General features: G+C 40.2%; 1 protein-coding gene across 1 annotated transcript in view; it reads left to right on the top strand.

Annotated features, from left to right (window-relative positions):
- Positions 1 to 23,019, top strand: part of tead1a (TEA domain family member 1a) — a 41,229-nt gene that overhangs the window by 11,938 nt on the left and 6,272 nt on the right. Inside the window, exons 2-9 of the mRNA XM_020645516.3 lie at positions 2,493 to 2,817; positions 11,037 to 11,101; positions 12,540 to 12,602; positions 14,834 to 14,965; positions 15,366 to 15,415; positions 16,816 to 16,877; positions 19,375 to 19,502; positions 20,874 to 21,047. Coding sequence (XP_020501172.1) covers positions 2,613 to 2,817; positions 11,037 to 11,101; positions 12,540 to 12,602; positions 14,834 to 14,965; positions 15,366 to 15,415; positions 16,816 to 16,877; positions 19,375 to 19,502; positions 20,874 to 21,047 — 879 coding nt within the window. The 5' untranslated portion in view covers positions 2,493 to 2,612. The remainder of the gene's footprint in view (positions 1 to 2,492; positions 2,818 to 11,036; positions 11,102 to 12,539; positions 12,603 to 14,833; positions 14,966 to 15,365; positions 15,416 to 16,815; positions 16,878 to 19,374; positions 19,503 to 20,873; positions 21,048 to 23,019) is intronic.

The raw sequence follows: 23,019 nt of genomic DNA on the forward strand, positions 1-23,019 counted from the left end.
TCTTCTGTATTGTAGCTCAGAGGATGTTGGCGTACCTGCAAGAAGAAACAAGTACATTGATACATCTGTACAGAAGGCAGGACCATCCGGCTTCTCTGGGTGCTTGGAACATTCCAGCATGAAAATAAAACCATCTCACGCAGCATCTTCATTGTCAAGGGAGTGCTGTCTGACATTAGTTTCTTCATTGGGGACAACCCAATCCCATCAGTGTCCGAGAAGCCATCACAATCAAAGACGCTGCAAAAATCAACACTGTGACACACTATGACTCCTATAAGCACCAGAGCCAAGTGGAAGTCATATCAACTGAGTATACTGAGCATATATAGTACAAACTAATGATAGCTAACAGAGAAGTAGATAACACTGTGGGAGAGGTTTCAAAAAAGCATGTATGCATGTTTCATTTGTTAAATTCTGCATTTACAGGGATTTCATGTATAATGAGTCTTACATGATCAAAGCCTGTTACAGAGGACCACTCTACTTCAGTGCCCAGAGCTGCATTGTTAAAAAGAACATACACATTTGGTGAAGATGAAACAAATCTTGCCTGTAGTGAGCCAGCCCGTTGGATGAATGGATTCTTGTCTTTACTGGAAATCTGCTGGAGAAGGATGGCAGTGTGGAAGTCATTGGGCAAACGGAAATGAACAGTACACGGCACATGAAGAGAAAACCAGAGAAGAAACTCTAGTAAAACCATTCATTACACATGGCTGCGAGTCGAAGCCAACGGATGTTTTCTTGCAGCCTCACAGTGTTTTCCCTCAGGTGTTAAAAACCGTTGAGCTGGGCTCAAGTGTGCAGGCGGGGTTAAAACATGTCCGACATGTTGCCTGCAGCTCTACATGGTTCAGTTGCATATAGTGTGCCCACTGTCAAGTGTAATTGTGTTAAAATTAGCCAGGCAGACAGACACACACACACACACACACAGACACACAAAGTATACACACACTGACATACACTTCACACCGCAGGCTTTTGCATGCTGTGGCAAGGGACAGAGCATGGGAAGTGTGAACAGTAGAAGAGCAGACAAAATGACATGTGTTCGCCCAAGGAGCTGGCACTGTAATTGTGTGTGTGTGCATATGTTGGTGTATGAGAGCGGTGTCAACTGGGCCAACACTGCTGTTTACCGTCGGGGATTCAAGAAGAATTGTAGGCAGCTGGCAAGATGCGTCAGTTTCCTTTTTTTTCCTGTCTGTCTGTCTGTCTGTCTGTCTGTCTGTCTGTCTGTCTGTCTGTCTGTCTGTCTGTGTGTGTGTGTGTGTCTGTCTGTCTGTCTGTCTGTCTGTGTGTGTGTGTGTGTGTGTCTGTCTGTCTGTCTGTCTGTCTGTCTGTCTGTCTGTGTGTCTGTCTGTCTGTCTGTCTGTCTGTGTGTGTGTCTGTCTGTCTGTCTGTCTGTCTGTCTGTCTGTCTGTCTGTCTGTCTGCCTGTCTGTCTGTCTGTCTGTCTGTCTGTCTGTCTGCCTGTCTGTCTGTCTGTCTGTGTGTCTATCTGTGTGTCTGTGTGTCTATCTGTCTGTCTGTGTGTCTGTCTGTGTGTCTGTGTGTCTGTCTGTCTGTCTGTCTGTCTGTGTGTCTGTCTGTGTGTCTGTCTGTCTGTCTGTCTGTCTGTCTGTCTGTGTGTGTGTCTGTCTTTGTGTCTGTCTGTCTGTGTGTCTATCTGTGTGTCTGTCTGTCTGTCTGTCTGTCTGTGTGTCTGTCTTTGTGTCTGTCTGTCTGTGTGTCTATCTGTGTGTCTGTCTGTCTGTCTGTCTGTCTGTGTGTTTGTCTGTCTGTCTGTCTGTCTGTCTGTCTGTCTGTCTGTCTTCTTTACTTGTTCCACTGTGTTTGTGTGGATTTGATAATGAGCTACTACAAAGGTTTTACAAAATAGTTAATTTCTCACATGAAAAGAAACAATAATTTCTCATCTGGAATACAGACTTACACTTTGTCGATCAGAACTTTAAAGCTGTTCTAGAAAATATTTTCTGGGGAAAAATTCAGTCCTAATATCATCATGAATTACAGAAGAACCACTTTCTATTATATTAATCTTCTTGTGTTGATCAAGGTTATACTCCACAAGTGAAAAATCTAATTCAATTAAATAATACAAACTCAGTCCTGGTCAGTTTGTGTGGACAAAAGCTGCAAGCTGCATTTGACTCCCCTTTGAAAAAAAAAATCAAAAAGCTCTGCGTTGAATTTCTATGATGGACTTTTGTAACCCTCCTGCGATTAAATTCTGAAACAAAATGATGCAGTGAAATTAAGAGAACTTCTTCAAATTGTGAAATTCTTTGGTTATGAAGTTTTTAAATCAAAAAAAGTTTGAATTCGGGTTATCATTTTAGATAATTACAACTTCAGTAGCCTGTGGTCATTTTGTATTGTGCTATTCTTCAATCCACAAATATGGAGCTGTTTTTTTAACTTTGATTAAATCTAATACATACCGATATTTGTGTCTGTTTTCTGTTCTGTCATTCTTAGAGCTCCTGGTGTCTGACGTTGGATTTCTGACTGCCTGGCAGGGTTGTCTACATCCTACCAGCGTCCATCCCGTTTGTTGTTGATAGTTAGCACAGCATCTGGTTAAAGATAGCCGCCAGTATGGATCACAGTAGCTGGAGTGGCAGTGAGAGTGGAGGGGAGGACATGGACAGACTGAGTGACTCAGGAGGGGATAAGACCATGGACGGAGACCCTGAGGGAGTCTGGAGCCCTGACATCGAGCAGAGCTTCCAGGAGGCCTTGGCCATCTACCCACCATGTGGAAGGAGGAAAATTATCCTGTCAGACGAAGGAAAGATGTACGGTAAGTTAAAGGAGATTAAAAGGCGTGTGGTCTAAACTGTTAGGAGAAGAAGGGAGGGGAACAGATCACATCTTAAGGTAGTTTTGTTCAATCAGTAAAGAAAGACTGCTATGTGTTTCAATCTTTGATGTGTCCCTGGTTGAAATGTTACAATGATACCTATTCAAAGAGATGTTTTTGTAGTTGAACACTGCTTATGTTGTGTTGTTGTGGTAGAATGGGAGGTCTCTGCACAGCGTTATAATAACACATCCAGTGATTGACCGAGCTGTTGAGGTGTTCGCTGTGGTGTGTCAGACTGCGAGAATGACTTAGTAGACAGCTGTGTGTGAGGAGCGTCTCTCAGGGCTTCAAGTGTCAGAGACACAGGAAAGAAGGATGAACTGTAAAACAGAGGAAATAGATATGTGCTGTAAGGTGAATCATGTGTATGTGTGAGCGCTAAGAATGAGCGTGACAGAGAGAAAGCTGAGTCTGTGTGTGTGTGTGTGTGTGTGTGTGTGTGTGTGTGTGTGTGTGTGTGTGTGTGTGTGTGTGTGTGCACTAATAGAGTGATGAACAGATGGTCCTCTGGCTGCCACCAGCTGCGCCTCCCTCCTTCTCTTTCACTTTATTTTTTTCTCCCTCTCTCTGAATGCACAGTGTACTCTAGTGATTTCTTTATGGTACTACTTCACAGTTAGACCTCTGACTATAGAATCAAATCCTAGTCATCATACTTGTGGTATTTTTGCCATCCACACATCTTAAAGACTCTGTTTTCAATGGACAATATATGGCTTAAAAGCAAGTTGACAAAAGCACCTCCACTTTAGCATCTGACAAAAAGATCACCAGTTGAATCCCAAATGCATTCAGATACATTTACAGCAAACTCGTCCATAAAGCTGTAAAACATTAAGAAATATGTATAAGCTAAAAAAAATTGGAGAAGGTACTTTGTGAAATAAAAATGCTGCTTTGAGGGAAAAACTTTTATAATTATTATATCAAACTATGCATTCTCCAATTAGCTCCAAGGAATGTTTTAGTGCTGTTTAACACAAGTCAACCTTTCCAATCCTACCATCTACGTCTCCAGCAGCAACCAAAGGCAGCCTTTCTCAAGAACAACAAAAAAAACTGAATCCTTAAAAATGTCTAAATGAAGTGATGATATGTTGTGAGTGTGCAGATTCCAGTTTGTTGCACCACAATGTTCTTTGTCAAGAAGAAAAGGGTTCTTTGTAAAACTGTTGGAAATTTGAAAGCTCACTATTGTTTGAATGTTTTCGATGATAAAATGATTCAATGATATGTTTAGTGTAGTGTAGTTCAGTTTATTTCAGACGTGGAAAAAAAAAAAAAAAAAACTTAAAAAAAGGAGAAGAAAATGTAATATGTACAAACAATGAACAACATCATACAAAAGAGGCTCTCATACTTTCTTCATCTACCTCTATAGGAAAGTGTTTTTTTGGACACACATAGTGAAGTCACAGAAACCTTAACACTGACATGCTTTGAGTTATTGATTATTCACCAATCAATCAGTCTCATTCTGTTCTCTGCCTTGGCGACATGTTCAGCACTGTTTGCGTACCCTGTTTACTTTGTGTCCTAGTTGTTGACACGTTTATCACGGTGACCTAATTGAGTTAGACAGCGTCTGTTTTCCAAGGCAGAGCAGGAAAGACAAAATGGCGAGAAGGGATGAGCAGCATTTGGCGCAGCGACCAGGGGGTTTTAATGGTTTGTAAAACATCTGTGCAAAGCAGAATTATGAAACAGCTATTTATCTTTCTGTCTCTTCGTTTCACATTTTGACCCTTGAATTCTGTTTCATCCTTCCACAGTCTTTTGCAGGAACATTTCTCTATGCACACAACCTTGAGATAACTTAAATATTTTCTTCACTATTCCAAACAAAACTTAGTGTCATTAAGAGGATTTTCTGAAACTTTAAAGGTAAAATGAGTGGCCGATAAGTATTCTGTTGCAGAATAAAAAGAGGCTATACCTGCGAAATAGGTGACCCATGAGGATCTTAAAGAAACAACCACTTTCTGCTGGAAATGGGCTGCAATAGAAAAGAATAAGGAATTGAGTGCTTAGAGTGCTTGGATTCATTTACTGGCAGAGAAGCATCAAAAAATGGTAAATTGCTGTGTATTAAAGGGAGAGGGAATGAAAGGTGATCAGGACTATTACCTTTTACAAAGGTACAGCAGTAGTAATGTCGTTGTCCCCTCCAGATGGATCTACTAGGAGGATAAAATCACCTAATTGGTATTGATTCTTTCCCTGTCTTTTAAGCTGTGGACATATGCATTAGTGAAGGCTACATCATACAATAAATGACAAAGAGGAGGTGTAAGCTGTAACAATGACACTATAGCCCTATTCAGAATGCCCTTTCAAAGCTTGATATTTAAGTCTCTGCTGCTTTTCACCATCATGTGCAGAGGCATAATGGGGCAACTGTTTCTCAGTGGAAGAGTAACCATCTCAGCCAAGAGGTCAGGGGTTTGATCCCCATTTCCTGCAGCTACATGTCCGATGTGTCCATGGGCAAGACACTTAACCCCAAGTTGCTTCTGCTGCTTCATGGCTGGCGTATGAATGTGTATGAAGGGATCAGTTACTACGGATGGATACTTTACAAAGCAGCTTCACCTTTACTGTTTGAATGTGTCGGTGTGAACTGTGGTGTAGGAGCACTTTGAGTAGTAAGAAGACTAAAAAAGTGCTATGCAAGCTCGAGTCCATTTACCATCACCGTTGGGGGTAAGAATAGACCCCGCTCTGTACCATCTTCTGAAGGTACAGAGACCGAGACGGGATCAGCCGAGCCAGCGGGGGGTTGCAGTGCTGTGTATGTGTACATGTCTGAGTGTGTGTAAGTGGAGTTCCCACTGTGCTGTGATTCCGCAATGCAAAATGCAATGTGAATTTACAAACTGGGACACCAATGTTATGCTTACGCAGAATCAATATGAATGTACGGACATGACGGCTGAGCTTATTTATGGCACTTTAATGGGAATGCAGTATGAAAAGGCCAACAGACTGCAAAAATCTCCCAAATATCTTCAGAAGAGTAAAAGTAAAATATTTCTGTCTAGTTCCATAATAGTTGTCAGATTGTAAAGCAAGGCAACTTTATTTATAAAGCACATTTCAGCGACAAGACAATTCAAAGTGCTTCACACACGACATCAAAAGCATCATGACAGAGGGCAGAAAAACACAATAAAAGAGGACATTTAAAAATCGTTCAAACCAAACCTTTAATATCAAAGAGAAGAAAAAATGACTAAAAAGTTATAAAAAATGAAAGATGTTGCTGCTTTTTTCTTGGGGGTAGGTTCTTTTTTGATTCATTCAAGATCTTATGTTGAAAACATGTTTGTTGAAATGAAATAACCATATGAATGAAGCAACTCTTTGAAAAGAATTAAAACAAAGGTGTGAATAACTGGAAGATGTAGCCGACTGAGGCATTCATCCAGACAGTCAAAAAAAAAAAAGATATAAAAAGAGCTGTATAAAAATAAAGTAAAATTTCTTGATTGAAAGGCAGCTCTAAACAGGTGACGCTTCAACCTTGATTTCAAAGAACTTTGTGTTTCAGAAAACCTGCAGTTTTCTGGGAGTTCCTTCCAGATATACGCAGCATAGACAATGAATGCTTCTTCTCCATGTTTGGTTCTGACTCTGAAAGAAAACAGACCTGTCGACCTGAGGTGTCAGGATAGTTCATGGTTGATCAGAAGGTCACTAAACCAGCAGCAGTATTTTAAAATCTATTCTCTGACAGATTTGGACTTGTAAAGACCTTAGAACTGGAGTGATGTGATCCCTTCCTTGAACTTAGAGAGGACTCTAGCAGCAGCGTAAAAAACATCAATATTTCCGTTCAGTGACATTAAATGTCCTCTAAATAGTTTTGTATTACATTCTTCATCAGCTTGTAAGGGCTTAAGGTCAAACATGTAGCACATAAAACAGGAGATTTTGAAAATGACAACATACTGGAAAGACTCTGTTTGGTTTAGATGAGGTGTGTATAGAACATGCATAGAGGAATACTCTGCCGTATATATGTAGTATTTGTGTTGAGAAACAGGCAGAAAGAAAGAAAGTAAGTAGCTGTTAAACCCCTCGCAACATTATTGACTTCATCGACACTTCCACTCTCTCGCTCTGTGACCTGCTCTGTTGAGAAATGAACTCAATTGGACATAAGACAGACTTTGTTCCAGGGAGCTGGAAGTCTGTTAAATGTTGTATTTACCAGATTGAGGCATTTGCCTTTTCTCACACATCTCTTTAAAATATCTAGCTAAGGCTTGCACTACAAGAAGAGGCCGATAAATCTGCATAAGATGTTTCTGATGAGTGAATATATCAGACCTTACAAGTGAGCTCAGCAGCTCTGGATACATACATGAGTCCCCACTGGCAAAAACACACTTGAATATGCAACTAAACAGCTAGTTGTGCATTTTATAGTGTGCAATATAGTAGAAAAGTTCAGACAAGAAAGAAGAAAGAGGGGAAAAAAGACAGGATATTTATGCCTCTTCTCTAATGTGTAAACGCATGGAGGCTGAATGGTGGGGTGGAGTCGTTCTGTCCCCTTATCCGCTGTCAGAGGTAGACCAACTGGGTGGAAGATGGTGGTATTGTTTGATGTCAGAGCCAGCAGCACAGAACAGTGTTGTGCATGTTTGTGCATCTCTGAGTTTGTGTATGTGAAGCTCCCGCTGTGGGTTAACGCGCTGTGTCTCTAGTGCATCTTCAAAGCTTATGTGAAACCACACCAATATTAAACTGTTGCAGATGTAATGTTTAATTATAAAGCAGCAGCAGCCTCATATGTCTAGAAAATTAAGCCAATGCGGAAGTGGAAAAAATCTGCTGTTCCTCGTGTGTCCACTTGAGGCTGATTGAAAGTCCCATTAAAACACACATGTTAAAATGTCCATTTTCACTGCAGAAATTGACATTTCTATAATCTGGTACAAAACTGTTTTTAGTCTGAGTAGCTCATGTTGTTATTGGTACACAAACTGTGTGGGGTCAATTTTGAACAGGGGCGTGACTGATGTGACTGTAGGCGGGCAGGTTGTAGCTGTTTGTCCATTGGATTTCAGTGTTGGTTTTGTAAGATTTAAAGGTGAAGTAAATTCATATATCTGAGTTAATTCATGTATTTAAGTTTAAGTTAAAAATAAGTTAACATTTATACGTGAACTATTTACACATTTGAGTTTACAAAGTTAATATTGATATATTTACATGTTTTAATGTTTGCAGTAGCACCTAGTAACTGTGACCACATTATATTGAATCTACTTCTGTGTTTGTCATAATGTTTGCCTTGAGTTTAATCATCCTGACCTGTGATTGGCTAATGACGGGACATGTGATGAGTAACAAGGAAGTGTTGTTTGTTGTGTAGCGGAACAATGTGGATGACAGTAAAGTTATCCGTCTCCATCCTTCTGTTTCTCTTAGAGTGATCCATCCACCACACATTGGACCCTCACCTTACAGTATTAATACTTGATCCAAGATTACCATATCGAACTTTGAAATCTTGAGAGTTTTTTTTTGTTAAATCTGCATTAATTGTTTATTTGTGATGCAGGGGGAAGCATAACATTGTTAAAGGAGATATATTTTACTCACTTTCACGTCAGTGTGGAACACCTATTGAGTAGCGTTAAGAGATTTGTAGCTCAAAAACCTCCTTGTTCGGTTTTTACTGGCGGTTTCTACTCCCTTGTTTGGCAAGTGACATGTTGGTGTTAAGTCCCATTTGAACTGCCTTAAAAGGAATTAAAAGTCGCACACTGCTGTTGTCCGATGTTCTGTGACAGATGATGTCACCACCTGTTGTACTTTGCAGGTGATGTGATGTCAGCAGAATAGTGCAGGGTTTAGTTAGTGTTCAGAGGAAAGCTTCTGATTGGTTGGTTGTGTAAGATAGCTATACCAGATGAAGATTTAATACATGAGCTAAGACCTCCACACTACCACTTAAGAAAATCTAAACTCTCCTGTGAGTGTTGCAATGAGCCCACACTCCTAGTTTGGCCTGAAGTATTCCAGTGGTACACAACAATACATGGCCCTCCATCACAGCCTTGTTAGTGAGAGCAGTCAGCACGGCTTTAAACTCATGGTGAAAGAGGTTTGAAGGTATTCTGTAAGGAGCTGAAAGCCTTAATCTCTCTGCTGACCACTGGAGTAATGTTTTTTTAAAGGATTGGAAATGAGTAGTTTCCACAGAGGACACTGCAGATTTTAATATATTGGATACCCAATCTGATTTTTTTTTTTAAATCATTGAGAACAAATAAGTTGAGCTTTTGATGTCTTATGTATTTACAATGGCTCCTTTTGGTCATTCTGAGGTTTTTAGATTGCACCATTTCCCTAAATATCTTGCTTACACAAAAAATGACCATAGCCTGGAAATTGTGTGTGTGTGTGTGTGTGTGTGTGTGTGTGGGGGTGTGTGTGGGGGGGGGGGTTCTGTTCGTCACAGTTAATGACCATCTGACTTTGGCCTTGAAGTCTTTCACTGGGCAAGTAGAGAGAGAGAGAGATAGGAAGAGGGAGGGAGCAGAAGGGAAGCCCATTCACTATGAGAGGGCCAGAGGAGGGGAGAAGGGGAACAGCCAGAACAGAGGATGGATGGAAAGACAGAGCGGGAGGGGTGGGGGGTGGGAGGAAGTCTGTTTTTTTTTTGTATGTGTGCTGCAGAGTTTTTGAGAAAGAGGGAGGGCCAGAGTGAGGGATGTGTGCCGCAGGGTTAGTGAAGGATGATAATTCACCGTTAAGCCTCCTAGAAAGACCAGCTGGCCCCTCTGGAGTCAGATGTCAGCCTCCACAGCCAGGACTCACTCTGCTAGGGTGTGTGTGTGTGTGTGTGTGTGTGTGTGTGTGTGTGTGTGTGTGTGTGTGCTGGCACTTATGCATGCATATACATGTTAGTGTGTGTGTGTGCTTGCGTGTGTGCTGTCGTCAGTCGCAGCTTTTGACTGCTAGAAGGAAAACACCTGCATGTGGAGCTGTAGATTTTATCAGTCTAAGCTCCCTATCTCAGTGAGAGTGGGACGGGTCAGAGCGCACACACACACACAGATACACACACACACACACACACACACACACACACACACACACACACACACACACAAAAACACATACACAAATACACATGCACACACACCATCTGCTTGTTAGTTAGGGCTATTGTTGCGAGCCATTTGGGTAGTGTGTAGAGGTTTGGCTTTGTGCTGATCTTGACCATGAGTTGGCCAGCTGGCCTGACTTTGGTTTTCCACATGGTTGGAAAAGAAAACAGGCCAAGAGACAAACCAAACCAAAACTAAGCCGCAGAACACTAAACATGCTTGTTAGCGAATAAAACGACACTGAAATTACATGATCTAATAAAACATTTAAAATGAACTGCTGTCCTTGGATTTTTAACAACTCAGTGGTGATGTTGTTGAAGCCCCTGTAACCATCAGTTATTGAGTTGGACACATACAGTCAAAGACACCTCGGTCTGTCACAGGTTTTTCTCGTGTAACACTGTGATTTTTTTGCTTCTTTTCTCTTGTTCTGTCTCCCTTTTCCTCACTAATCTATACTGGCCAGGTCATGCTGAGTCTGCTGTGCTCTCCATTGAATGGGTTGAATTATTCAGCATTGCAAGAGTGTGTGTGTGTGTGTGTGTGTGTGTGTGTGTGTGTGTGTGTGTGTGTATGTTTTGTGTGTATATGCACGCGCATTTGTGCACACACATAAGCATGGGTACAGCTGGCCTGCTGGTTCCTTTAATCAGGGGACGGCCGGTCTGCATGAATGCCTGTATTGTTGGGTCATGTGTATTCAGCCATTCTGCCATGGCGTGTGTGATTTTCTGTGTGTGTGTCTGTGTGTGGAGGGCTCAACAGGGGTAACGGTGATTACAGCGCAACTGTGTGAAACTGCACGTCACAGGGTCGCTGGGTCAACAGCGGTGAATCAGGCACTATGTTGTTTGTTAGTGTCACATGATTTCTCCTTGTAATTGTCTTTGAGAAAGAGGGATAGTTCAAACTGAACCTTTATGTCTGCATGTGTAAGTGTGTGTGTGTGTGTGTGTGTGTGTGTGTGTGAGTGTGTAAAGAAAACACACATTTACTTCTATGTTCTTTGTCTTTTCCTTTTCTTAGGTCGAAATGAGCTGATAGCCAGATACATTAAGCTCCGAACAGGCAAAACACGGACGAGGAAACAGGTAATGACAGTGTACTTTAAATTCAACTGTTGATACAGTATATATGTAAATAATGCAAATAATAAAGATGTAATAAGAACAATTGTGCAAACTGCTGTAATGCAAATAATTGGAAAGAAAGTTGATCTGTGAACTGCGGTTAAGTTTAAACAAAGACTAACTGATTAAAACAAGATCACTATATTTTAATGGATGTCATGTTTTTAGAAATATCTTGCATATATCTTGTAATATTGCATGATTGTTGCATATCTGCACAGTATTTGTGTTGTGTTTTTATTTTCAAATATTTAAAAAGTGATACAGTAACCGTTGTTACTGATTCTATCTTTCTCAAAGTAGTATCTCATCAGGTGATACTTATTGCAAACAGTGCTTACTGGGATCCGGTGCATTGTAGACGACACTATAAGTATGCTAATGTTATGTGTTGGTTTTCTGTGGTGGCAGCTAGCACTTAAACTGAAGTGCAACAGGCTTGCACCATTTTAATTTGTGACTACCGAAGCTTTAAAAACTGGCAGAAAATTAGCATTTCTTTCACAAGCTGATTTATGAAAAGGGAGTAATGTCCTCCAAGCTGCTGTGTCACTATAGCTTAGTTCAGTCACTTTAAGTTTTGTAGCTTTATATCACCACACCTGTCAGTACTGCTACTGCCACATTTGAATTTAAAGCTGTGAAGCTGGTAGCTTCTGAACTAAAACATCTTGGGCTTCTGAAAAAATAAACAATGGAAGAGTGGTCCACCTGCTGCATTTATTGTTTTATTATTACAACCAAACAGGGCTACTTATTTGCGCCACTAGAAGCCATCTTAAAAAAAACACATCTTTTCAGTCAGTTCCACTTTTACTGGCTCTGATTTTACTAAAAGACTCTTTTCAGACTGTTTATTGTTAGGCTTCTATTGGAGCCCAACAGCTTACCAACTGTAGGGGATGTTTTGATTTTAATGCATTCTTTGTCCTATATCTCAAAGATTTTGGCTTTGTGGTCACATGTTTCTGACGCAAAGCAATTTAGAAATTTTCAAAAGGCAGACGTTCTTTTCAATAGCAGCTTTCATGTTAACCTTGCGACACACATTTATTTTAAATATTTTGACACAACATGAAGTGGCAATCTCGGCATGAAGTGTAATCTTAGGGACTTAGTTCCTGGCCTTCCCAGGTGTCATTTTGCTCTTGCAAAAGATGTGCATAGATTGGTTTATTCACTGTTGTCAGGGGTGTCGTGTGTGTTTGTGTGTGTGTATCCTTCCAGTGTGGCAATCGTCCTTTCATAACCATGGCAACTCACTGTTTGGTCCTTCCTCCTCTCTTTTCTACAATCCAACCCCCCTCTCCTCTCCTCCTCTCCTCTCCTCCCCTCCTCCTCTCCTCTCCTCTCCTCTCCTCTCCTCTCCTTTCCTCTCCTTTCCTCTCCTCTCCTCCAGGTATCCAGTCATATACAAGTTTTAGCCAGAAGAAAATCCAGGGAGTTTCAATCCAAAATAAAGGTAAGGGGGAGGGGGAGTCCGATACCGATATTCAATGTTGCAGAATCAATAAGAATACATAGACTTAATGACGGCTGAGTTCAGTTAGGACACTTTTGCGGAAAGGCAGTATAAAGAGGGCTACTGCATGTTTTGGATAAACAGGCAGAAAAAGCGCCACCTACAGAACAGAAATGATCGAAGCAGAAAACCCTATCTGAAATATATATATATAACAAAAATATATAACAGTATTTATCACATTACAAGTCAAATTACAGCAAGATATAGCGCTATAAAGTCTAAAAAAATAAATAAAGACAGTTTAAATGACAGATTTTCACCTTAATGGTTGAGAAAATGATCCTGTACTGAGAGCAATGAGAATCATTTTACTGCCTCTACCAAATCTTGTTATATTTTCCCTGTGGCTGGATGGATGCTTGTCACAGTGTCTTCAGTATCCTAGGTGTCTAATTAGTCTGAGCTAGGTTTTCAACCCCCACTCCCTCCTCTTCTTCCTGTCATTCTCTTATATCCATACATTAATTCATTTGTTCCTCTCCTCTTCCCACCCTGCTTACACTCTCCTTTCAACCCCCTTTTCTCTGTTTTAATCTCTTTTCTTCTGTGTCTCCTCCTCTTCCCTCCCTCTTTCTGTCTTCCACTCACTGTTGGTGGTAATTAACTTCATGTAAAGCAACAAAGGAGGGCTTGTTTTCTGAGTGGACAGTCGGATACAATTTGAAACAAAGCGATGATGAATAGATATCTGCTGTCATAGATAAGTGGCAGATAGCTGATTAAAATTGATTACAAGTGTTTTTTTGATCAATACTGTTTACAATTTATAATGCACACAGAATACTGCAGCTTTATCCAGGTTGCAGTTAGTGTGTATGCTTTTTTGAAAATAGATAAAAAACCTGTTGTAAAAAGAGCAAGTAGCAACATTTTATTAAAGCAGAAAAAAAGGGTGAGTATGTTTGATCAGAGAAAAAAGGCTTGTTTTCATTCCTAGATATTAATGTGTTATATGACATATTATAAACTAACAACCTTAATTATTCAGGCCACAGGTTTAAAGGATTATGTCATAAAGGAGTGTTCTTGGACTAATTTGTATTTAAATGAAAGGAAACACCTTATTTGAAACGTATATCATAGAAATATCACTTTGTAACACACCAGTGAGTTGCACTTGTTGCCAATTATAAATGGTTTTCTGTTGAAAATAGACTCTAATTGTGCACTTTTTCCACTATTTCAATAACATTTTTAAAGCACCAGTGCTCAGATTTTTATAATATTAAAAATGTTCACAATCTTTAGTGGCAATAAATTGGGTTTAGTGCCACAGGCTGATGATGTATGAGACAGACTTAACTTTATGGCCATTTGCCTCGTATTAGAGTTTGTTTGCGATTAGTAGAACCAACAGCCTGATCTTTTTGTTAACGTAATTAATCTATTATTTAAAAATATATAAATGGTTATTTATGGATTTCTCAAAGCCCACCTGAGTGCTGTTCAGTCTCTTTTGTCGCAAGAAGGTGATGTCCCAACTATTGGATTTACCATTACATCTAAAAACCAAAGGGGTTTGGTGGGGGGGGGGGGGGGGGGGTTACCAGGGATACCAGGGATACCAGGAATCATATTAAACCCATATGATTCCTGGTATTTATGAGAACCCAGCAAGATTTCCATCTCAGTTCCTCCTTTAATGTTATTACCTCCCCTATGATGAGAGATTTTTCTCACTGACAATGAACTTAAGTGAAGTGATCTCCAGCTATTGTGGTGCCTCTAATTCCAATTCAATCAGCTGCTCTCTGCTATAGTATTCTTAACTTGCCTTGATCACAGAATTTTTACTAAGCACTTTGTGTTTCAAAGAGAAAGGTGTATCCTCAACTCCTGAAGAACAGGTTATTTGCACATGAAGAAGTGTTGGATATTTCTATTTACTCACATTTTATATATATATATATATACTGTATATAAAGTTACTTACTGAGGCTTAACCCCCCCAGGGAGTATTGATAATCCTTAACCAGACATGGTGGTGATATTTTAACAGCTGTAAAATACTTTTTTTCAGTCATTCAAATGTATGTAATTTTCCTAATTCTAATGACTGAATGTAAAGTCCTGATGTTTGCATGTTGGGATTTTTCAGAACTAGATTGTAAAATGTGTTTATTGTGACAATGATGAGGTTGTTAATGTGATTATATGTCGTCCTCCAGGACCACAATGCGAAGGAGAAGGCACTGCAGAGCATCTCATCCATGTCCTCAGCTCAGATCGTCTCAGCAACAGCCATACACAGCAAGCTCCTTCCTGGAATAGTACGGGCTAGCTTTCCCAGCAACGCACAGGTGATACTTTCTTTTGTATTCTGCACCTCCACACACACACACACACACACACACACACACACACACACACACACACACACACACACACACACACACACACACACACACACACACACACACACATGCCTCAGTCCAGGTACCTGTCTTTCTGCAGCTCCCTCTATCCCACCCTCCAAGCCCACCACAGTTTCAACAGATGTTTAACATGAGTTCTGTTCGAGGTTCACTTGTTTCTTGCCACTGTAACTTTTCTAAATGTTGCATAGTGCTTTGCTTATGGTGGAATAATGTTGGGTCTTTGTAAATAATATAACAAATAGTGCTTTTGTAAAGTGTCTTGAGATAACTTTAATATTAAAGCTGATTGTCTAATTGTGTGAATGTGTGTGTTTTCCTACAGTTGTGGCAGGGGATGATACCAGGAGGACAGTCCAGCTCCACCACAGAAGAGTAAGTCTCACTCACCTTACACACACTGTCTAACTAAATCTGTAGCTTTCAACTGGATCTGTCCTTTGATATAGGAGTTATTTTTCTTTATTGTTTAATAAAAGTAATGTCAGTTAAAGGCTTTATGTGATTTTTCACACTTAAATATAATATAAATCAAGTATATCCTCTGAAAATAACTCTGTGAGTCATGACTGTCTACAATGGGTGTAACACCCGAGTCCCACTGTCTGTGATGTTTTCAGAGTCCTATCTTCACTTTGTTTACATCGGCGGGACGGCCGGCTGACTCCTCCCCTCGTGTATAAAAGTTGTTTAATTGAGGGACTAGAGAAAAGAAGAATAACATACTGTACTCACTGCTTAACTGTGTTTCTAGATCACGCTCATTTCAGGTAAATTTACATGCAGTGTGAAGATACAAGCATAATAAAGATCGCTAGCATTAGCATGCTAACACAACAATGCACCGTGAGTTGTGTTGGTTTCATGCTGGTGCTCAAGGGTGACATCTACTGGATCAAAAAAATCGCATAAAGCCTTTAACTATATACTAATTATGTAAAAGAACAGTTTTTTTGCAATGTCATATTCCTGTACTTTAGTACTAAATCCTGAAGTTAGAAAAATGAGGAAGTGCTGGAAGCTGGGTCAAGAAAAAGCAAGGAATTATTATAAAAAACACAACACAATAGGGTAAAGAAAAGTACTATGTAGGCTAGTAAAAGAAAAGATGGGTCACATTGGGAAAAAGTGCTTAATTGTATGTTTTTATCACAGAAATCCAATCTCTACTCAGAGAGAAAGAGAAGGAGGGTGCTACTTTTAAATAACAAGAGAATGTAAATGTTTGTTAGTGAGCAGGACTCACTATCACTAGGCACTGTTGAGAATATAATACATGTTGTTATCCTGAGAAAGTCCTGTCACAAAAGGACTTGGAGAATGGAAATTCATCACAGTCTCTACTTTGAGTGAGGAGAAAAACATTCTACATCCGTCCCAAGTTTGTAATGAAGAAAAAAACTGTCACAATAATCATCCTAAAGCCACTGATTCGTTAACTTCAGCTGTTATACCCTAATGCTTTTGTCTGTACATGCATCAATATTTTCTGTTCTCATGGACGGTGGGGATCATGTGTTACAAGTTGACTGCCAGGTGCTGTTATGTGACCATGTGATGATAATGATAATGGAAGTTAATCAGGCTTGTATAGCTTTCACTGAACTCGGTGACACTCTTGACCTCAATGCTCCTTCAGCTCTACATACAAGACATGGAACAGGATTCTTTCTGTATAACACGGGTACAATGTGACGAGCCCTACTGTGTCTCTTCTTCTTTCAACCTTTCAATGCTGTCCTGTCTGTCTGTGTGTGTGTCTCTGTTCCTCTCAGTATCAAGCCGTTCTCTCAGCAAGCCTACTCTGTGCAGACAGCAGGGACCACCACAATCTCAGGTGAGCTCGACACATGGTGCAATTATCTCCTTTCTGTAAAGTAAATAGGTGGTTCTCTCTCCTGCCATTAGGCCACTGGCTCTCTACAGGGTAGTTTATCACTCTGTCCAGGCCCCTGGGTCTCTTCTGTGCCCAAAGGTTGGTCTGTGAAAAGGTAAAAAAAATTCATTGTCTGACCTTTGTTATACCACTTGGGATGAATGACTTTGTCATTATTCTTAGAGTATTTCACCAATTTTTAAATGAATTAAACATTTTTTATAAGAATTAGTGTTGTTTGTTTTCAAAGTATCACAATCCAATCGCTTTTGTACCTTTTTATCAGTAACAGCAGCTCAAACATTTTTCCATGTTTGATAAATGATGGTGCTGTCATTTGCTTCTCATTATTGATGCAGTGTGTGGAGACCCAGAGTAATGTATAGTTACACATTCATTTCATCACATACGGTTCCTTATGATATGATACAAAAGACAAGGCAAGACACAAAATACAATAGAATAAATACCACACGACACAACCACAGTGCAATTTTAAGAACGGTGCGATATGAAGGGTCACATTAGGTTAGGTTTCGAGATGAGACGCTACGATACGAGTCGATACGGTATGGTACAATACGATGTACTTTACTGTCTCCTCAGGAATATTGGACTTTGATTCATGTGCTGTGCATATTTAGCTACCCCTACAAATAGAATCAAACAAACTTAAAAAAAATACAACATAAATAAGAAAAAAACATTTTAAAAGATATAAGAACACCATGCACTAAGAAACATAGTTCAAAGTTTTGATGGGCACAAATAGGTTTTTAAAAACTTCAGTTTGCATTGGAGGACTCTGTATGATCGGCCATACATACTCAGAGTGGAAGATGTGAGACGGATCAGACAATAGCCTGAGAACAGACTGCTCATATATTGACTGGAGGGAGTGGTGTCTATATCCTTTACATAACCCTCACTGCAGTCTGCACAAATGATCAAGCTTGGATATGAACTCTACGGAGAGTTTATCATGCCACGCTGACATCCCATACCTGAGGATACTCACTAACAAAGCCTATAAAAACACAAACATGTTACATATTATCAATATGTATATTAGGTATATACCAAGGGGCCTGAAGAAGTTAACACAGTTGATTTTTAAAATCATGAATGAACACTGCAGCACCATCTCCCTACTTCATTCACATTATAAGTGATTGGTTGACATCACACCTCTGAACTCTGAATCAGTGCAGATCTACAGGTATTGAAGCCACATAGGTATAAGCTCTGTCAGCCTTTGCTTAGTTCTATCTCTCTATCAGCACTTTGTAGATTACTGTATGACTCTTTTTGTTATGATGTGTTTGTTTGGACTCACAGGGGAGTTCACTGAGTGCTCATGTAACAAGACTACCTGTTGCTGTGAGTTCTTCAACTTGCCATTAAACTAAAGATTTCCCTCCTCTGATCCAGAGTTTTTGGAAAAATTCAACATTTCTCAAAACACAACACGAAGTAGACCATTCTGTAATGTCGGATGCTGACAATCATATTCAGAAAGTGCAAGTGGTGTTGAAATAACATAAAATAGGAAACATTTAAATGAGAAGAAGCACTACTTCTTTTGTTAGGCAATGCAACATAGTTTAACTTTCTGAGCAGAAGCTTTTCAACATTATTTTTTGACTTCCACTTTTGTGGAATTACAAAGTGAAGTGTGCAAGGGTCCTCCCAAACACATTAAGGAACAGCCTGCTCAAATCTCTTATGATTATGAGTTTAAAAAAGGGACACCACTTCATACCAATTTTAAAGGCCAAGTTATATTTCCTACTGTATGTACCAGAGAGCTATAGGAGTGTTTGTCTTAATAATTTCAGTTTCACTTTGGCTTTTTTGAGGGAATCATTATTAAAAAAGTATATATTCTTTCCAAATGGCATACTAAAGAAGAATATGTGAACAAAACATTCCTTTCAGGAATTTAAGACAGTAAGAGGCCCCTAACATGCTGTATATATTATACCTTGTATATTAAGAAAATACATTCTGAACAATGCATCAAGGCCCTTGGATGCTGATTATTTGTACCCAAGGCGAGCGATGGCATGCTGTCAGCTCCAGTAGAGGAGAGGGGAGTGTATGGGCTTTACGTTTCCCCTGTGTCTGCATCATCAAAATTACTCACCCTGTTAAATACAATGATGACATGACGGCAGTTGTGAAGTGATGTTTTCTCATAGTCCACTGCACAGCTCCTACATTGCACCTTTTGTAAATTTTTTATATTTTATATTTTTAAACTCTATTTTCTATATTGTAATATCTTCTTATACTGTATTATTGAAGTTGTTGTTAGTTCTGCTTTATTTCCTTGTTAATTGTTTAGCACCAATACACCAAGTCAAATTCCTTGTATGTGTAAATGTACATGGCAATAAACCCTGATTGTGATTGTGATTGTGATTCTGAACATCCTGTGTTTGTGTGCGTTGTAAAGGCTATGAGCCTCCCACTGCTGCCCAGACGCACAGAGAGCCAGCGTGGCATGGTCGCTCCATCGGCACCACAAAGCTACGACTGGTGGAGTTTTCGTCTTTCCTGGAGACCCAGAGGGACCAGGATGCAGTGAGTACAACACACACACACACACACACACACACACACACACACACACACACACACACACACACACACACTCACACACACACACACACACACAAAGGCAGAGCCCCAGTCTACTATAAGCACCACCTATTGTCCAATAAACAAAGATGACAGATAACCCCAAAGCAGACAGCAGCTTTAAAGACCTTTCTGTGTATCCTGGTAAGAATAACCTTTGTAGAGCTCTATCTCTCTGTCTGCTCAGTCGATCTGTCATCCTGACATGCAATGCACTCACTCTCATTTTTCTTCCTCGGGCTCACAGACAGCTGGCATTCATCTTGTTAATATTCTGTTTGGACAGTTTGAAACCTCGAACTGTTCTCTGTGGAGACTTCTAAAGACAGACTCTTTGGACGGAGGACGTCACCTTACCTGCACAATTTAGCATAACTGTAATAAGGTCGTTGCTAATAATCGATTAGACCATTGAATTAAAGACGTGTTAATACAGTTTGATACACACAATGGCAACTACAGACGCCCACTCTCTCCCACCCACCAACTAACCCCTTAATACTACACGGACCGAGTATCTACCACATACCACATCCCAAGTATGGGGCAGCAGTAGCTCAGTCTGTAGGGACTTGGGTTGGGAATCAGAAGGTCACCAGTTCAAGTTCCAGCATGAACCAAGTCTGGTAGCTGGAGAGGTGCCAGTCCACCTCCTGAACACTGCCAAGGTGCTCTTGAGCAAGGCACCTGTGGGCAGCCTCCTCACTCTGAGACCTCTCCATTAGCACATGTCCATAGGATCCTGTTTGTGTATTTCAGGCTATGTGTGTGTTCATGTTCATTAGACAGAGTGTGAAACTGAATTTCCCCTCATGGGATTAATGAAGAATAACTTATTATTCTGATAATTTTTTTTGTACACTACCTTAACTGACCTGGTTGTCACTTGGCTGGGAGTTTGGGGCTGCTGTCTTTGTGCCTGACCAGAAAGATATGACTCATCAAGCTCCTCCCTCCACTGTACCCTTATATCCTATATAACACTTCTCTACTCTCCTTTTAAACCCCAACATGGACACCTGTTACTAGATCGATAAGTAGGTAGAGTCAGCATTTCCAATATGGAAACTGCCCTCATATGGCATTAGAGACTTTCTGTGTTTCATACAGCCTATTTTATGGTGTAAATGTGCACAGCTTTGTGAGATATAAGGGCATAAGATACAAAGCAATTAAAGGTAAACCTTGCCTCATTGTCCCACTATTTGTTGAAAACCACACACATCACCTTTAGTTTCATACATTTGGAAACATTAATGTCACTGCAAACTCTCTGGTATCTCATCCATGACTAACTTGTTTGCCTTGCCTCAGTACAACAAGCACATGTTTGTGCACATCGGCCAGAGCAGTCCGAGCTACAGCGACCCCCTGTTGGAGTGTGTGGACATCAGACAGATCTACGACAAGTTCCCGGAGAAGAAGGGCGGCCTCAAGGAGCTGTTTGCCAAGGGACCGCAAAACGCCTTCTACCTGATCAAGTTCTGGGTGAGAATGTAAAACAATTAACAACTTCCTATTTTCATGAGTTTGTTGTTCATGATCCTGCCTTTCATACTGTGTGTGTGTGTGTGTGTGTGTGTGTGTGTGTGTGTGTGTGTGTGTGTGTGTGTGTGTGTGTGTGTGTGTGTGTGTGTGTGTGTGTGTGTGTGTGTGTGTGTGTGTGTGTGTGTGTGTGTGTGTCCACCTGGGATATGGAGGTGGTGGTTTGATGAAAGCACCCTCGCTTTGTTTGAACACCTGCTCACCTCCTGACTCACAAGTTGCTCTGTCTTCACCTGTGTGCGTGCGTGTTTGAGGGCTGCAGTATGTGTAGAGGAAAAGCCATTTCAAAAACCTTAACACCTAGAATGAATGAAAAAAATACAGATTTTCCAAACAGAGAAATGCGCTTTCTCTTTTCACCAGCTCCAAAAAAGATTAAGACAAACTAAATCAAACTAAAAGCACAGTCTGATAGAGTCTCATATCAATCTGGGTCTTATCTCATCATGATTATCCAATTTGTAATGGGGACTGTAATCCTGTTCACACAAGTTAGTTCAACTTATTTCTTATTGTGATATTTTTATGTAACCTGTTACCCCAGAACATGATGAATGATTTCTGTTTTGAAGATAACCCTAGGCTGAGTTTCTCCTACCGGTATGGTTGAGCATTACACCGTAAGGATGACAGTTGCAGAATCCATTACAGCGGACACACACACTTAATAGTTTACACTACATAGTTACAGCTGCACTTTCCTCTTAGTCGTTGGCTTTGGGAAACATAGAAAACAAGACCTCACCTACTACCAACAAAGATGGCAGTATTTATTCACCTGCAGTTTAGGGAGAAATCTAAAACTTGATAAGACTGTGATGCTAGCTTACTGTTGCTAAGCAAAGATTGGACCATCACTGTTTAGGGGCAGGCTTAACAAACAGTTGATAATCAGAGCAGTGGACAGGAGGAACTGAATGTAGCTGTGAGGTTTATCTACAGTGGAAGGAAGTACACAAGCCTGTTGGCCTGTGAAGCCTGTTCAATATACAACAAAGAGGAATAAGAACACAAACCAAGAGTGCATGTGTTATTGAAATGTTAGAGGAGCATGTTTATTTGAACCTACTGCTGTAACAAACAGTATCAGTTTGATGTGTGTGAATGTACCAGTTGTTGACTTAGCATTGTGTTCGTGCGTATGAGAGATTCTCAGCGTCTGCGTGGGTTTGTGTGTATCCGAGTGCTCAGTCTCAGCCCTAAGATACACCAGCTCCTTAGAGAACTCATTACAAATAGTACAAACCCTTCATCCAGGTGCAGCATGTTCTCACTGCTCTTATGATACAAATTCAGGAACACAAACAGAACATTTTTTGTTTTGTTTTTACCTCTAGAGGATTTTAAACAGTAACATTATATTCCAATATTTGTATTTATTTGCTAAACTTAAACATAAGCCTATGTATATAAATAAGTCTGTTACCAAAGGTTTGGATACATGTTCCAGTTTCACCCAAATAACAGCTAAACTGATGCCTCCTCAGTCATCACCAGTACAATGAAGGTGAATTGCATTTTGTTGAGGTGGAAATGATTGAAACCCTACACAAATAATAGCTGCCAGTTTAAGGCGGGATATTTAAGCCTCCTGTGCTGTCTCACTATCAAAATGAATGTCACTGAGACATAAATGGGGGAAGAAGTGATCCCACCTCTTTGCCACAATCGGAGGCGGTAACAGAACCATGGGGGAGAACAGCGCTATATGTTTGTGCATTTCTGAAGTGTGTGGAACAAGGCAATATGAGATCACAGACTGGGTCACTAATAACATACTGTTTCAGAAACAATATGAAAGTACAAAGACATAATGACAGCATAGCTTTGTAACGGCATTGTTGCAGAATTACAATCTGAAAAAGGCTACTAATAACTGACTGCAATCAAACACCATTTTTATTTCTAGAAATGT

The sequence above is a fragment of the Labrus bergylta genome, chromosome 7, assembly GCF_963930695.1.
Source record: "Labrus bergylta chromosome 7, fLabBer1.1, whole genome shotgun sequence".
NCBI classification, from domain to species: domain Eukaryota; kingdom Metazoa; phylum Chordata; class Actinopteri; order Labriformes; family Labridae; genus Labrus; species Labrus bergylta.